We start from the raw sequence: 15,044 nt of genomic DNA on the forward strand, positions 1-15,044 counted from the left end.
GTCAGGACCTGTCACACCAAGGGTGGGTTTACGAAAATCTCGGAAAGTGGGCAATTCCAACCCGACCATTCTCGTTGGCAGGAATTCGAGATTGGAAACCATTCAAACAGCGGAGCCCTGACTGGACTGGACCTCTACTCTGAACCTCCGGCGCGACTGCCGTGCCGCCATCCGCTGCAGATTTGAGTGTGCTGCTGGCTGCTGTGTGTGCTTGTGCGCAACAAGCATCAGGAAAAAGAGAGCAAGAAAAGTGGCCAATCTTGTTTGACAGCTGCAAGACATTCGTTCCCAATCTACTCTCCCCTCCCCGGTTTTTTTTCCCCTTTCTTAGGCTTCGAGGCCTTTTCGTCTCGTCTAACCAAACAAACGTTCGAGACTCGACCGTCGATCTGCTCAAGCAAACCACGCGACAGCGCTGGGGGAAGAAACATGTTCTGAAGCAAGGTTTCCACATTCCCTTCCAAACCTCCCGTACGATGCAACACGTGGGTTTTTTTGCAACGACGAAACTTTGCGAGCATGTCAAAACAGACGTCAATCAAGTGTCATTCATGACGGTTGAATCATTCATTGCCCGGACCCCCCCCTCTTTAATGGTGTACGAGTCGTCTGAACATTTGTTTTCCTGTCATCGTGATCGGGAAGAGCTTTGGCCCGCCAAGACATGGAATGAACGACGATTTGGGAGAGAAACCAAACCTTCGCGCAGAAACATTCGCTGAACGGGTTGCAATCATGGTGCACAAACACTACACGATAACCTCCAATGCATCGTGGTGATAGTTTAGACGAGGAAACGTACAAAGCGGCATTGAGAGGAACACAAATCATGGGGTCGGTATTCTGCTCAGTTCACACATGCGCGATGTCGCCCACACCCCATCTCATCACGACATCACCGTTGCACAACTCCTCCTCATCACATCTTCACCACAAACCATCACAGAGCTTGGACCTCGAGATATGCCAACTTCCATCCCGACATCCGCAGCCCGTCCATCCTGCCATACCATCACGAACCTCAATCAAAGACACCCCAGGCCTCTTTCTCACGCCTCTAGCCGCCTTCAACCTCCACGAGTAATGCGATCTTCAGGCCCCCTTCGCCAAAACCACCCTAGCAGCCCCGTCTCACGAGGCGGTCCAAGCAACGAAAACCCACGAAATCCAGGCCCGCCCACTCCTCCTCCTCCCAATTGGCGAGGCGCCTCTAAAAGCGTGCGTCGTACCTTGCAGTGCCATTCCGGCGCACGTTCCCCTTCGAAAGGGCAAGACGCAGCCCACTCTACTACTCTCCATGATCCATCACGCAAAATCAAGACCATTCCCCATTGAATGGCCCAGTCTGCGATCAAATCACGGCAACTGTCCGGCAAGCAGGAGACAGACCAAGGCAGCATTGCCACGCTGCCACGCTGCCACGCGCCGCCCTGTTCCCGGGTCCAGAGCACACCCAAACTCTCTGCATCACATCTCGTCCACTCATCTCACTCTCGATCGTCAACCACCCAGCCCAGAGTCACAACACTAAACCATCCTCCCCCCTCTCGCAGAACCCACAAACATGCAACTCACCAAAACCCTCTAAAACGCAAAACGCAAAAATGCAAAAAAAAACCACGCGATGCCCATGACGTCCACAGGCCAATGACAAGCCCGAAAGCGACCGGAAGGCCAAGACCGCGGAGGTCCTCCCTCTCTGCGGCCCAGCATCGCATTCCTCGTGGAGAGTCATGGATCCCGCAAATGCACCATTTGCCGTGCACCACACCGCCGATCTTTGTCAACGACCCTGGCTTGCGCAACTTCCCCCGTCCGGACGACACTTCTTATCAGGGAAACTGGGGACCGAGACGGAAATGGATGAGAGACACACAGGCACAGAAGCCAGCTGAATGAGTGAACTTTACGATAGGACCACGAACGCGCCGCGCCGCCTCGAATAACTGTGAAATGATCCTTTTTCATTACTCGCTGCGGCAACACTTGCTACTTTTCAGCACCCCAGCCTACCCTACTTACTCCATCCCCATCTGCAGGATGCATAATAAACCAGAACTACTACCTACGCAGAAAAATGCTAAGAACTGAACCCCCTAATAATCTCCCAAGAATATCTCCATACAAAGGGAAGAAAATGGAATAGAAAAAAGAAGACAGGAGGAAGAGGGTACCGCCTCCCCCCTCCCCCACGTGCAATGTAACCAAGATAACGACGAAAACGCCCCCCTTTCTACCAAATCCGTAGCATATCGCGAACCGACAAACACGGCCCCGTACGCTCGCGCTCTTCTTTTCGCCTCTCCGTGCGACAAGGAGCAAGGAGGCAGGCAAGCAAGCAAGCGGCAGCCCTGCCAGGCCACGCATTGCAATAACAAAAGGTGACAAAAGAAATAGCAACAGCCACCACCACCACCACAGCCCTTAATTAATCTCCCCCGTGATATACCCAATCTGCCGCCGCCCGTTGACGCCCGCGCCCGCCAGCTGGCTCGCCAGGTTCGTCTGCCCGTCGACCAGCCGCCGCTGCTCCGCCAGCCGCGTCCGGAACCGGTCCTCCGCCTCGCGGTCCATCCGATCCACGTCCTCCCGCTCCGCGACCCGGATCGCAGACATGGCCTTGGCGTGGTCCACCTGCTCCGTCGCCATCTGCTTCTCCCACTCCAGCAGCATGCTCTGCCGCGTCATGACCAGGTCCTGCTCCGCGAGCTCCACCGCCCGCGCCCGCGTGATCGTCGCCTCCGTCAGCGCCGCCTGGTGCTCGAGGTCCGCGCTGCGCTCGCTGCGCTTGCGCCGCATCGCGGCAGCAAAGACTTCTTCTTCCGCGCGCGCCCGCTCGTTGAGCGCGACCAGGTCGTCCGCCTGGATGCGCTTGCGCCGGCTGTCCTCGAGCTCCGCCTGCGCGGACCAGATCTGCGCCTGCACGGAGGCGAGCTCGGTGCTGCGCGCGATGGACAGCAGGTGGTCCTCCTGCTCGAGGTTGAGGCGGTCGAGGCGCGCGCGGCGGGTGCGCTCCTGCGCCTCGAGCTCGTTGGGCATCCCGCAGGCGCCGTCGGGTTGCGGGCCCGTGTTGGAGTAGTAGACGTCCTCGGCGCGGTTGGCGCGCAGCAGCTTGATGAGGGCTTCTTTCGTGTCCGACGCGGGCAGCACGTGGGCGACGTACATGGTGGGCGAGTACGTCATCTTGCCGTCGGTGAACTGGTTGAACTTCTTGTTGACGTGCTTCCACATGCCGGCCTTGAGGAGAGTGCGGCTGGTGACGAGGGGCTCCTTGGAGTCGAGGGCGAGGAGGAGGATGGACTTGCCGTCGGTGCGGAGGGTGATGTCGGAGCCGGCCTCGATGAGGAAGTTGGTGACGCGCTCCATGAGCTTCTGGCGCGCGGGGACGAGGGGCTCGTTGTCGGCGGCGTGGCAGGCGAGTTCGCCGAGCGCGCTGCGGCCGCCGTGGAGGGTGCTGGGGAAGTCTGGCTCGTGGCCGTACTGGACGAGGACCTGGCAGGCGGGGAGGTTCAGCTCGCGCGCCGCGTTGTGCAGCGAGCCGTCGTTGCTGGAGGCGCCTGCGGCGAGGAGGTTGGACATCATCTTGATAGCGAGCTCGCCGCCGGCTTCTGTGGATAGTGTGAGTGGCGTGTTGCCCTTGACATCGCAGACGTCCACTTCTGCGCCCTCGAGGAGCAACATCTTGACGATGTCAGGGCGGCGGTTGCGGATCGCTAGTAATAATGGCGTCGTCTGAGATAGGCGGCTCTCAAAGTTGATCTTGGCACCCGTCTCGATCAGCATCTGGATGATGCCGCTGCTAACCTTCTTCTGCTCCTGATGCAGCGCCCACATCATGAGCGTGACGGGCTCTTCGTCCACGTCTTCCATGACCTTACACGGCATCATCTGGTCGTAGTAGTAGCCGGCGTCCAACAACGCCTTCGTGATTCGGATAGATCGGGGGTATTGCGAGATGGCGAGGAAGAGGAGGGGCATGGAGTCCGGCGGCGTGTACATCACGTCCAGTCGGGTCTCGCCGTCCGCGTAGTCAGTAAACATTGTAATTAGCTCCAAAGCTTCGTCTTCGGAGGTGGGGTTGTCGAAGATGCGGTAGAATGCCCGCGAGATTGACTCTGTGTTGGGCTTCTTCTCCAACAGCCGGTTGACGAGGAACGCGTTCAAGGCAGCTGCCGCGGATTGCAAGAGCATTCCATTGTCGTAGTTGACGTCGACCTTGTGATCGAGGAGGATGTCGACGAAACCGTTGGCGAGGCTGACGCTGTCGTCGGACTCGGACAGCGGCATGTCGACGACTTGAGTGAGGACAGAGCTCAGGCCGTCGCCATGTGCCCCCTTCTGCAGGAAGCTGTGCAAGATGCTGAAACCTGTTTCTGTGAACCATTGCGCCGAATTGTCCTTGGTGAAGCCCTCCCTGATGGCGAGGTTGAGGTCCTCGCCGAGGATCTTGGACTCCAACATCATTGCCAGCGGCCGCACCATCACTCTTCTTGTCGCGTCGATGAGTGTCTGGCAGTTGTTGGCAATGGGCGAAGCACCAAATCGGAGCAGTGACTTGATGAGCTTGAAGTCGGGTTCTTCCTCGTTGATTGCTTGGTTCAGAACGACGTGCAGGTCATCCGATATAGGCAGACCGGCCCGGAAGAGCGCGTCGATGATGGCGGCACGTGGTTCGCGGCTCAGCTTCCAGGCAGCCCTGAGAGCGCGGTTGAGCGTGGTGTGATTAGGCTTGTGTTGCTGTTTCTGTGTTAGAAATGACCTCACACGAGTTGTGCAGATTACTTACTAGCTTCGTGCCGATATCGACCTGACCCAACATCATTTTCAGAGTATTGAGAAAGGCACTCCTCGTCGCAGCCCATACCGCCTCTCCCTTATTGTAGTTCGGATCCGCACCAGCCTCCAACAGAGTCTTGACCAAGTCCTCGCCGTCATCCCCAAAACGGACGGCGGACGCCAGTTGGATGTGAAGAGCCTCCCCGTCCACGCCGTGAGGCAAGAGTGCCTGAAGAATCGCAGCTCGCGTTTTGAGATTGCCGACTTCCGTAGCGGCCTGAAAGCCTCGCTCAATGGTCGACTTTTTAGGCGTCGAGCTGCCGCTCAGTAGCATCGCCAAGACGTCGGCAGAACCAGATTTACATGCCTCCACAATGGACTCCTCGTCGATCTGGGCACCGTTCTTCACGAGAATGCTGCCGAGCACCAAGTCGCCGTCCGCAGCGGCGGCAAGCAGCGCATCTGACAGAACTGTCCCCGACGCGCCGTGCTCCAGCAACAGTGTGCAAATACTCGCCCTCGCTTCCTTGTCCGATAACATGGCCGCCTCCGCGAATGCGTCGTTCGTGATCGGTATCGAGTGCTTCTGCTTGAGAATCAGCTCGACGATATCGGGGCGCTCCTTCTTGACAGCCGAGATCAAGGCCTCGCCGTCGCTGGTGTTGGCCTTGAGTGATAACGTCCTCAACAACGGGATATCATTAGTGTATGTGTTAATAGCGAATCCCAGCGCCCGGTTTGCCTCCGCACTCGGTGCGCCGGCTTCAAGCAGTTTCTCAGAGAAGTCGAGACGGTCCATGGGATCCGCAATGCGCAGCGCGTGGGGCAGGGCGGACGCCAGTGACGCCGGGCTGGGGCGAGCGGCGAAGAGCATGTCGGTGATTTGGGTGTCGCCGGCGGCGACGGCGTGGCACAGGGCGGCGGCATTGTGGGAGTTGACGTCGGCGCCCGACTCAAGGAGCACCTTGACGATCGACAGCTCACGTTTTCCGGGGTCTGTCTGGAGGAGGGAGTGGACCTCCTTAACGAGGACGTCGTTGAACAGGGCCTTGTCCTTGGTCTTGGACAGGAGAATCTCAAGTTTCTCCGCCTTCTGCTCGGAGGACTGCACCATCGATAGCTCGTTGATGGCTCGGCCAACGGTTTGTGGTGAAGGTTTGCCGTGTTTTAAGAGCATGTCCAAAACGGGAGGGTCGTGGCTGTGGATTGCTACTCATCATTAGTACCCTGCGTACGAGATATGTTATGACGACTTACCTGATGCCATGGCAATTCCGCTGTCTACGTTGATGTCCGCCCGGCCCTGAAGCAGCAGCACTTGCAAAAGCTTCAGGTCTGCCGGTCGGTAGTTCAACACGTTGAGCATCGCCTGGGAAACCTTGCCCGGCTCCAGGGTCGGCACGTTCGTAAGCAGCAAGGTCGCCATATCTAACCTCGTCTGAGGGTCAGGCGTCGCAATTATCCTGGGCAGAATGCCGGCGGCGGTCTGCGGCGTGACGTTCTTCTTCAACAGCGCGTTCAGCAACCTCAGATCCTTCTGCATGACAGCGGCCACCAGCGCGGACCCGTCGTTCTCGTTGATGTCGGTGTTGTACTTGAGGAACAGACCGATGAGGTCCTCGTCTTTGAACTTCGGGTCCTCGTCGATGGCTTCTTGCAGCGCCTCATGCACAATCGGCCCGGTGAGACCACTCGTTAGGAAACACTCAACCATGCGGTACCTGTTCTGGCGAGATAACGTCTTGGTGAGGGGGAAGATCTGCGCCAGCGTCTCACTTGACGGCTGACTGTTCAGCATCTCCCTGGTCATCGCCACATCACTTCGCATCACTGCAATCTGCAACGCCAGGCCGCCCTTATGGTCGACGGAGGCTACTTGGTGGCGTTCATACACCATCGATCGGGGCCCCTTCTTCACGTCATGTTCGCTGACCGGTCGGCCTCCCGGGAACACGGGCGTGAGGAGGAGCTTGACCGAGTCGACGTCACCCGCCTCGGCCGCTTCGATGAGCATGTCGTCTAGCGCAGTCCCGCTCGCGCCCCTCCTCAATAATAAGTCCAGCAAAAGTCGGCGGCTCTCGATTGGCATATTCCTTGGGAGCAGCTCAACACACTCTGACGCATGCATTGAGCTGAGTTCTGAGTTGCCGTTCAGTAGCGTGTATGCTACGTCGACCCGTCCGTTCTGGATGGCTTTCCGGATTGCCATGGCATCCTGATACTCGATAGAAACCCCGTACTTGACCAACAAATCGACCATGTCCTGGAACTCTGCGGCCGCCGCGTGAATCAGAGCGAGCGCAGGGCCATCGCCATCCGTTCCCGCACAAAGAAGCAACTCAGCGACCGCAACCTTGTCGTTCGGGTTCATCGACGGGTGATCCAGCAGTTGCGAGAACGCCTCATCCAGGCCTGGTCGTTTCGGCGGGTGGTTGCCCATGATGATCGCGAGGGCAATATCATGACGTCCCTGGCTAATGGCGATCTTAAGCGCCTCCGCTTGGTTGTAGTCGCCATCGGCATCAGACCGACTCAGATGGAGAACCGTCGTCAAGCACCCCGCCTTCGTCGCTTCCACCATACACTGAGACAGCCATGTCGGCGGCGGCCGCGCCTCGGACCGCAGCACGATGGACACCAGCTCGGCCTGACGGCCCGAAGCGCAAGCCTGTCGGAAAACCTCCTGCGTCTCACTGCTGCGAAGCACACCGGCGCCGTACCTCAAAAGCAGCTCCACAATCTCGACATTTTCCGCGCGCATGGCCAACGGTAATGAGGCGTCCAGGGCAAAGTGGTCGGCGTGGGGTAGCAAAACCTGGATCATGTCCATCTGGCCGTTGTGGACGGCATGCTGGAGCAGCTTACTGCGCTCGCCGAAGCTCTCGAGGCTCTTCCTCCTCGGCAGGATGCTCGTCTTGGCCTTCTGGGCCATGTTGACGTCGCCGCCGGACGAGACTAGCTGGACGATGAGGGCCTCGGCGACACCGGGGGATCCGCCTTCGGTGACGTGTTGGTCGAGGGTGTCGAAGACGAGCTTGTAGTCCCACTTGGTCTTCTTGGAGGTGAGGACGCGCCTCAGGTTAGTGGTGGAGTCCGTCCGGCCGAGGACGGAGGCCTTGCGCTTGAGGAGCTCCTCGGCCCTGATGTCGTCCTCGGAGGTGCGGAAGCTGGGGGGGCTGTTGGGGCGCGTCAGCGGCGTCGGGGACGGCGGGGGCTCGAGGCCCCATTCCTCCGCGAACTGGATGATCCGCGTCTGGCGGTCATCCTCGGTCGGCGGAGTCGGCATCGGGGGAGCCGGGAGGGGGGGTTAGGCGTGAGACCGTATGTTGGATGACGGAGGTCGGGATGGGGGGCCGTAGAGAGGCGGCGAATGCGAGGGCGACAGGTGAGAGGTGAAGAGAAGCGGTGAAAACTATAAAAAAGGAGCGTGAGTGAGTGACGGGAAAGTGAGGTTAGGGTGAGGTTGAAGCAAGGCGAGGCTGAGGAGAGTGAGAGTTGGCGGGTGAGTGAGAGGAGAGGAGACGTGCGGCGCAAAGTTTCGTTTTCGTCCCAAGAATTTCCCCTTCTTCTCTTTCTGGCCCTCTTCACTCTTCTGGTCCTCTGGCAGATAGACTTTAGCAAGGTGCAGCAAAGACAGTCAGGCCAGGTGAACGGAAAAGACGGCCTTCAGCCGGTGGCAACCGGTGCTGGTGGTGGTGCGTTGGCTGCGATGGCATGAACGGGAAGTTGAGAACAAGCATCCAGGATCGACGGGTTGAGGTGACAGAAGGACGGGTAAGGTACGGATAGGTGGCAGGCCTGTTAGGGGGCAAACCACGGGACTGGAGACCTAGACAGGAGAGGGAAGGGCTGGGCTAGGAGAATACGGGACGCGGGTCGAGTGGTAGAGGCGACGAGGGGGGCGAGAGAGAGAAGCAGCAAAAAAAAAAAAAAAAAAAAAAAAAAAAAAAAAAAAAGAAAACGAGGTTGGATTGGGATTGGATCGTTGGGTTCGATGGGTCCGAGTCGCAACGTCTGGCGGCTTCTGGTTCGTCGCGGGCTCTCGGCTGGGAGATGCCGCCGCCCGGGGGGGATTCAATTCAATGGGAGAGATGTGGGACACGCACAGTTCCCCCTGCGAGCTGTTGTCGTATGGATGAATGTTGGTGAGATGTCTTTAATGGTACGGATGCCCAGGGGATGAAAGATGAGAAGAAGCCGGATGACGGTCGGTGAGTAGTGAAGGTACCAAGGTATCAAAGTACCACAAGGTAAGGTGTTGAGGTGAGTAAGAGAGGTAAGGCGACGACAAGGTGATGGAAAAAGATCCAAAAAGACCCAGAAAGGCAGTCAGCAGCACCTCAGTGTCGAGTCCGTATCTCGGTACCCGGTGGCCGCTGATGAGCGACCCGACGATGAATGGAAGTGAAAACGCAGGCCGCAGTGGCGACAATGCGTCGCGTTTCAGCGGGGTGGAGCCGTGGTTTTTCGTCTGTTCGTCCCCTTCTTCCAGCGCCTTCACACGCTGTTGCTCATCCCCTGTGTTCCCTAAGAAATACAACGGTCTTCAGCTTCAGGGAGCAACAACTTCGACAGGGGCATTAACGAGGCTGGGATTGCTTAAAGTCTCGAGGTCAGACGATGCGCGACAGGGCAGCGGCCATGACGTCGTCTGTTCGGCTGTTCCGTCTTGTCGTCGTTCTCCAACTCGTGACTTTTTTCTTTTCTTCTGACGCTCCAGAAAGATGGCCGTTGCGCGCCCTTTTAACAGCCAGCAACCAGGAACATGCTGTCTTGCCAGGTGGAGAAATGATTGACCGCTAGAAGGGACGAGGAAGAGGGGAGAGAGAGGAGAAAGCGGGACGGGAGACGAACGCAAAAAAAGTTCAAGAAATAGCACAGAGGCAAAATCCATTGCGACAGACCTTGAACGGCGCAGTCAAGTCCATCCATCCCTCGTTTAAGCTTGTTGGCAGAGGTCGAGATACCTTGGGATTGGGTGTTGCACCAGCAGGGGCATACGCGGACACTTCTTCTTCTTTACCTGCAGACGGCCCTTGACAGCCGAGAAGGTGGGGGAGGCAGACGCAGAGAAGCACCGAAGGAGGCCGTGGAAGCAGCATGGAAACCTCCGATTTGGCCTAGCCCAGGGCCAAGGCGTACTGAAGGCATACTTGACACTTGATGGACGGTACTCGATGAGTGACATTTCTTCAGAGTACAACACAACACCGGCCGGCCCAGAACACCCCAAAACGCTTCACAAAGTGGCCCCTCATCCACCTCGACCTCAGTCTGGCTAGCACATTGGAATTAAGAAACCAGAAATTCCGGGGTCCTACACAAACGAGACCCGGGAACCGAGATATTTTTCGGGGTGCCGAAGTGAGCGGATGGGGGAAATAATGGGGAATATTGAACAGAGGCCTGGAACCGTGAACCTGTTGTGCCTGACACCCCTGACCTCTGACTGACGCAAGCCACCGATGATTGGTTGAAACCCTTCTGCAGGACTGCAAACTGCGCCGTTGCTGCCAATGTCCCCTCTCTCATCCTCCGTGCGCGTTTTCGCCCACAACGGCGCCGGTCAACCTGCCAAATCATCGGTCCCGTCCGCACTCTTGACGTGGCCGACGACAGACACCACCACTAAACCTCACTCACCATCACCGCCACACACCAAGGAGACATTATCCCGCCAACCAAGCTCCCACGTTGATTAGGTGTAGGAGTGGCGGGCACAGGCCACACTGACCAAACCACACGCCTCACGTTCTGCTGTACCTGCAAAACGCGCAAGTCGAGGCGAAGTGCGCAGACGGGACATCCAATCACGCACAGCACCGCAACTTTACAGCAGAGGCCAAGACGGCTGAGCCTCAATTGCAGACGACACCCATTGCGACCCTCCCCGCCGATCAACTTAAGGTAGTCTAAGGTTCTGATCAACCCGCGGGGATACCACCCTCGAAAAGGTTACTCAGTCTCGACATCAGAGGAAAAGACAGAGGCTAGGCAGGCCTTAACTGATAACCACCACCGACGGATAAGCACCCGGCCGAAATGTCCAAGAGAGATCTCCCCGCCAGCCCCGATTGACCCGCGCGCATTGATCCCGCTTCTATCTGAGCCTTGGCAGACCTGACTAGCCCCGACTCTATTTTGCGCGGCCCCCGAGGGAACATGCCGGCACCTTACTCAGCTGCTGTTTGACAGAGAAGAACGTCCGTGGCAGAATTGATGAATTGCTGATGTAGTATACTTTTGGCAGCCATGGCCGCCTGAGATGTCTGGCGCAGAAACATGATGGGGTTGCGCTCTGCCATGGACCAGACGGGGGAAGTCGTAGCCGCCACGACCATCGGTTCGTGCCAAGACGTGGTATGGCGACAGCTTACCATCAGACTTGGATCGTCCCATGCATCAGCACGCGCTACTTCGCCATTACAGCCAGGGAATGGGTTTGATAATCTACCCTCAGTAACTATTGGGGGCGTTGACGTTATCCACGGCTGTTTGCATGCAAATAGGCTGACTTGATGCCTTTCACATCAAATTTAGATACACACTCACCAAGTACGACTCCTGCTCATAGACGTACCCATCTTTTGAACTTTTGCAGTCTTTGGATCCCCGTTGAATGTCTGCCAATTTCAGCAGAATTCTGTCCCAGATCGTGTCCACCGAAAACGTGTCTCGAGCTGAGCTGGCAGACTCGTCCAGGAGTGTATGTTTCCTTTACACTACCTTATGGTGTCGAATGTGATTAAATCAGAGCATCCAAACGGGATGTCATATCGATTCCGATTGACGATTTTGCCGTCAACAGTGTGAACACCCAACGTAATCTTATCATCACTAAGACGTTTGCCTCCAAGCCCCGCGCAAACCACCACCGCTACCGCTCCGGCCCCGGCCCCAACGCCGAACATGCCAACCCCACACTCGTGCGCCCCCTCCCGATCCCGCCATCCGACGTGCCGAACCCCTCACCCGACCCCGTCATCGGCGCCTGCTTACTAAATCACTCCCATCATCGTCCCACCCCTCCGCGCGCGCCGCGGAATGGGATGCCATTTCGCAACCATATTGCTCAGCAAAGACGGAAACCAGATCCCGCTTAATTGCACGCCATCCGACGTCCGGAGTTCCTTTAAAAAAAAAAAGAGGCTTCGCCCGGATTAAAGCTTAGCCACAACGTCAATGTCTCTCATCCCCTCCCCGCCGCGAACAATCCCCAAGCTCACAAGGTGCCTCCTCTCAGCATCAGCATCGCATTCACCTCTCACTAGACAACAACCTCCCCTTACCTCACGACAACAACATCTCACCCGCAAACTCGCCCCCTCACGCACCTTCACCACATCCACCCCCCGCCTCATCGACCTCTCCCCCGCCCCGCACTTCACAATGGCCTCCACGCCCTCCGTCCCCAAAACAATGAACGGCATCCAGATCCCCCGCACCGGCGACGTCTCCGTCCTCACCCACGAGACCGCCCTCCCCGTCCCCGCCCCCTCCGAGGGCCAGGTCCTCGTCCGCAACGAGTACGCCGGCATAAACTACATCGACACCTACTTCCGCACGGGTCTCTACAAGGCGCCCCTGCCGCAGGTCCTCGGCCGCGAGGGCGCCGGCACCGTCGTCTCCGCCCACCCCTCTGTATCTTCTTCCTTCTCCCCCGGCGACCGCGTCGTCTACATGGGGCCCTACAGCTCCTACGCAACCTACTCCGCCGTGCCCGCCTCCTCGCTGCTGCGCATCCCCGACGCGCTGGGCACCGACGCCGCCGCCGCCGCGCTGCTGCAGGGCCTCACGGCGTGGACCTTCATCCGCGAGGCGGGCGTCGTGCAGAAGGGCGAGTGGGTCCTCGTGCACGCGGCGGCCGGCGGCGTCGGGCTGCAGCTCGTGCAGATGCTGCGCGCCGTCGGGGCCAAGGTCATCGGCACGACGAGCAGCGACGAGAAGTGCGCGCTGGCCAAGAAGAACGGCGCCGAGTGGATCGTCAACTCCAAGAGCCAGGACCTCGTCGCGGAGGTGAAGAAGATTACGGACGGCCACGGCGTGGATGTCATCTTTGACGGTGTGGGCAAGGCGACGTTTGATAGCGACCTGGAGATGGCGGCGCGTAAGGGACGGTTGGTCGTTTTTGGAAATGCTGTAAGTTGATTGGGACAATGTGATGGGAGCGAGTGTGGTTGCTGACAGTTGTGATAGTCTGGCGCGGTGCCTCCTTTTGATATCCTGAAGCTGGGACCCAAGAACTTGAAGGTTATGCGCCCCGTGGTGAACAACTACGTTGCTACTAGGGAAGAGCTGGAGAAGTACAGCGGTGAGCTGTTTGAGATGATCACCTCAGGCAAGGTCGAGGTCGCCATCCACAAGGCCTACCCGCTCAAGGACGTCAAGCAGGCGCACACTGATCTTGAGAGCCGAAACACTACCGGCAAGCTCCTGCTCAAGATTGATTGACTGGATGCGCAGCTTTGAGTTTGTGCAAGCATAAATGAATAATGATGTGTTCAAACTTTTTTTTCTCATTAGATTCTCTCTATGGCGAACGTAGTCTCATGGCTGTCGCTGGAATAGCACTAATTCTAACACCGTCTATGATGAGCGATATGAAAAGGGCCAAGATCTAGGCGAAGCGTGGCCGATGCTCCGATGCATGTTTATGTTTCCATTTTACGAGCTGGTGGGCTTGGCGTTGGCCAGCAACTCAGGGGGAGGGTCCTGGCGGTAACCCTTGGGGTTGTTGCTGACCCAACGCCACAGGTCTTCGCAAGCCTTCTCCATCGTCAGCTCCGTCTTCCAGTTGAGCTCCTTGTTGGCCAGCGAGGGGTTGGCGGTAAGATCCAGGACGTCACCCTGGCGTCTGGGGACGACGTCGTAGGGGAGGTCGCGGCCGACGACGGCGCTGAAGGCCTTGATCATCTCGAAGACGGTGCTGCCGCGGCCGGAGCCCAAGTTCCAGGCCTTGACACCGGGCTTGTTCTCGCGGAGGTAGTTGAGGGCGACGAGGTGGCCCTTGGCCAGATCGACGACGTGGATGTAGTCGCGGATGGCGGTTCCGTCTCTTGAAGAGTAGTCTGCTTCGTGTTAGCTGTTGTCTTGTAGTGCAAATCTAGATATACGCACCGTCACCGAAGACGAGCAGCTTCTCGCGCTCGCCAGTAGCGACCTTGCCAAGCAGAGGCAGCAGGTTGTAGGGAACGCCCTGGGGGTCCTCGCCCATGAGGCCAGAGGGGTGAGCACCGCAGGGGTTGAAGTATCTGAGGAGAGCGCCGTTGAAGTGCTCAAAGGGCTTGCCGGCCTTCTGCAGCTTGTTGCGCTCGGCCTGGATGTGGTCGGTGATGACCTGCTCGACAAAGGCCTTGGTGTGGCCGTAGGTGTTCGTAGGGCCAATGGGGCAGTGCTCGGGAATGGGAATCATGTTGGGGAAGCGGGTAGCATCGCCGTAGACGGTCGCGGAGGAAGAGAAGACAATGTTGGGGACATTGTTGTCGGTCATGGCCTGGAGGAGGGAAACAGTGCCGCCGACGTTGACGCGGTAGTACTCGAGGGGAATCTCGCCAGACTCGCCGACCGCCTAGCATGTGACGTTAGTCGAGAGCGTCGGATGCGGCAGGATCAGAGCGACATACCTTGAGCGCAGCGAAGTGGATTACGCTGTCAATCTCGGGGTGCTTCTTGAAGACCTCATCGAGTCCAGCCTTGTCGGTGACGTCGACCTGGTAGAAGTGGGGGCGCTTGCCGGCAAGAAGCTCGATGCGGTCGACGGCGACCTTGGAGGAGTTGTACAAGCTGTCGACAATGACAACGTCGTAGCCGTGCTCAAGCAGAGCGAGGGTAGTGAAAGAGCCAATGTAGCCGGTGCCACTGTCGAGATGCGCGATTAGCTTTCCGCCGCGTGGGTGCGAGCGATGCGCCGGGAATGCGACAGCGACCAGAAAGTCCCTCGTGGACGCCTCCCCCCACGCTGTCGCATTGCCGCAATGCGCCCGAGTCAAAGTCGTGGAGCTTACCCGGTAACCAAGACAGTTCCAATCGCCATTGTGAAGAAATTTGCTAGCGTCGATCGCAACTAGGTGCGGTCAGGGGATGAATTTGGAGTAGAGAAACGAAGGACAGAAGACAGCGCCGAGGTTGGTGTCTGATGCTTGGTGCGGTCCGTCGGGGGTATCAAGTAGGCTTTTGGTTGAAGGACGAACAGACCAGTCTTCTCTCTGGAAGGCGAAGGAAGAGGATGGCGCGGCGTAATATAAATCTGGCGATGGAGGCTGCAGCGA

At 58.0% G+C, this 15,044-nt stretch overlaps 3 protein-coding genes across 3 annotated transcripts; 1 reads left to right on the forward strand and 2 right to left on the reverse strand.

The window, feature by feature from the left end:
* Positions 1-2,424: 2,424 nt before the first annotated feature.
* Positions 2,425-8,062, reverse strand: RNASEL (2-5A-dependent ribonuclease; the record flags this gene model as incomplete). Its single annotated transcript, XM_036640563.1, has 3 exons — positions 2,425-4,737; positions 4,787-5,985; positions 6,034-8,062. The coding sequence occupies 3 exons, from the start codon at positions 8,060-8,062 to the stop codon at positions 2,425-2,427; spliced, it is 5,541 nt and encodes a 1,846-aa protein (XP_036494689.1).
* Positions 8,063-12,165: 4,103 nt separating this feature from the next.
* Positions 12,166-13,227, forward strand: ZTA1 (putative quinone oxidoreductase; the record flags this gene model as incomplete). Its single annotated transcript, XM_036640564.1, has 2 exons — positions 12,166-12,915; positions 12,973-13,227. 2 exons carry the CDS (start codon positions 12,166-12,168, stop codon positions 13,225-13,227), a joined length of 1,005 nt encoding a protein of 334 aa, XP_036494690.1.
* Positions 13,228-13,440: 213 nt separating this feature from the next.
* Positions 13,441-14,809, reverse strand: CGCS363_v008716 (Bifunctional protein GAL10; the record flags this gene model as incomplete). The annotated part of the gene is made up of 4 exons (XM_036640565.1): positions 13,441-13,844; positions 13,894-14,344; positions 14,400-14,634; positions 14,781-14,809. The coding sequence occupies 4 exons, from the start codon at positions 14,807-14,809 to the stop codon at positions 13,441-13,443; spliced, it is 1,119 nt and encodes a 372-aa protein (XP_036494687.1).
* Between the last annotated feature and the right edge of the window lie 235 nt (positions 14,810-15,044).

Source organism: Colletotrichum siamense, assembly GCF_013390195.1.
Source record: "Colletotrichum siamense strain Cg363 chromosome Unknown KSG_Cg363_contig05, whole genome shotgun sequence".
Lineage (NCBI taxonomy): Eukaryota > Fungi > Ascomycota > Sordariomycetes > Glomerellales > Glomerellaceae > Colletotrichum > Colletotrichum siamense.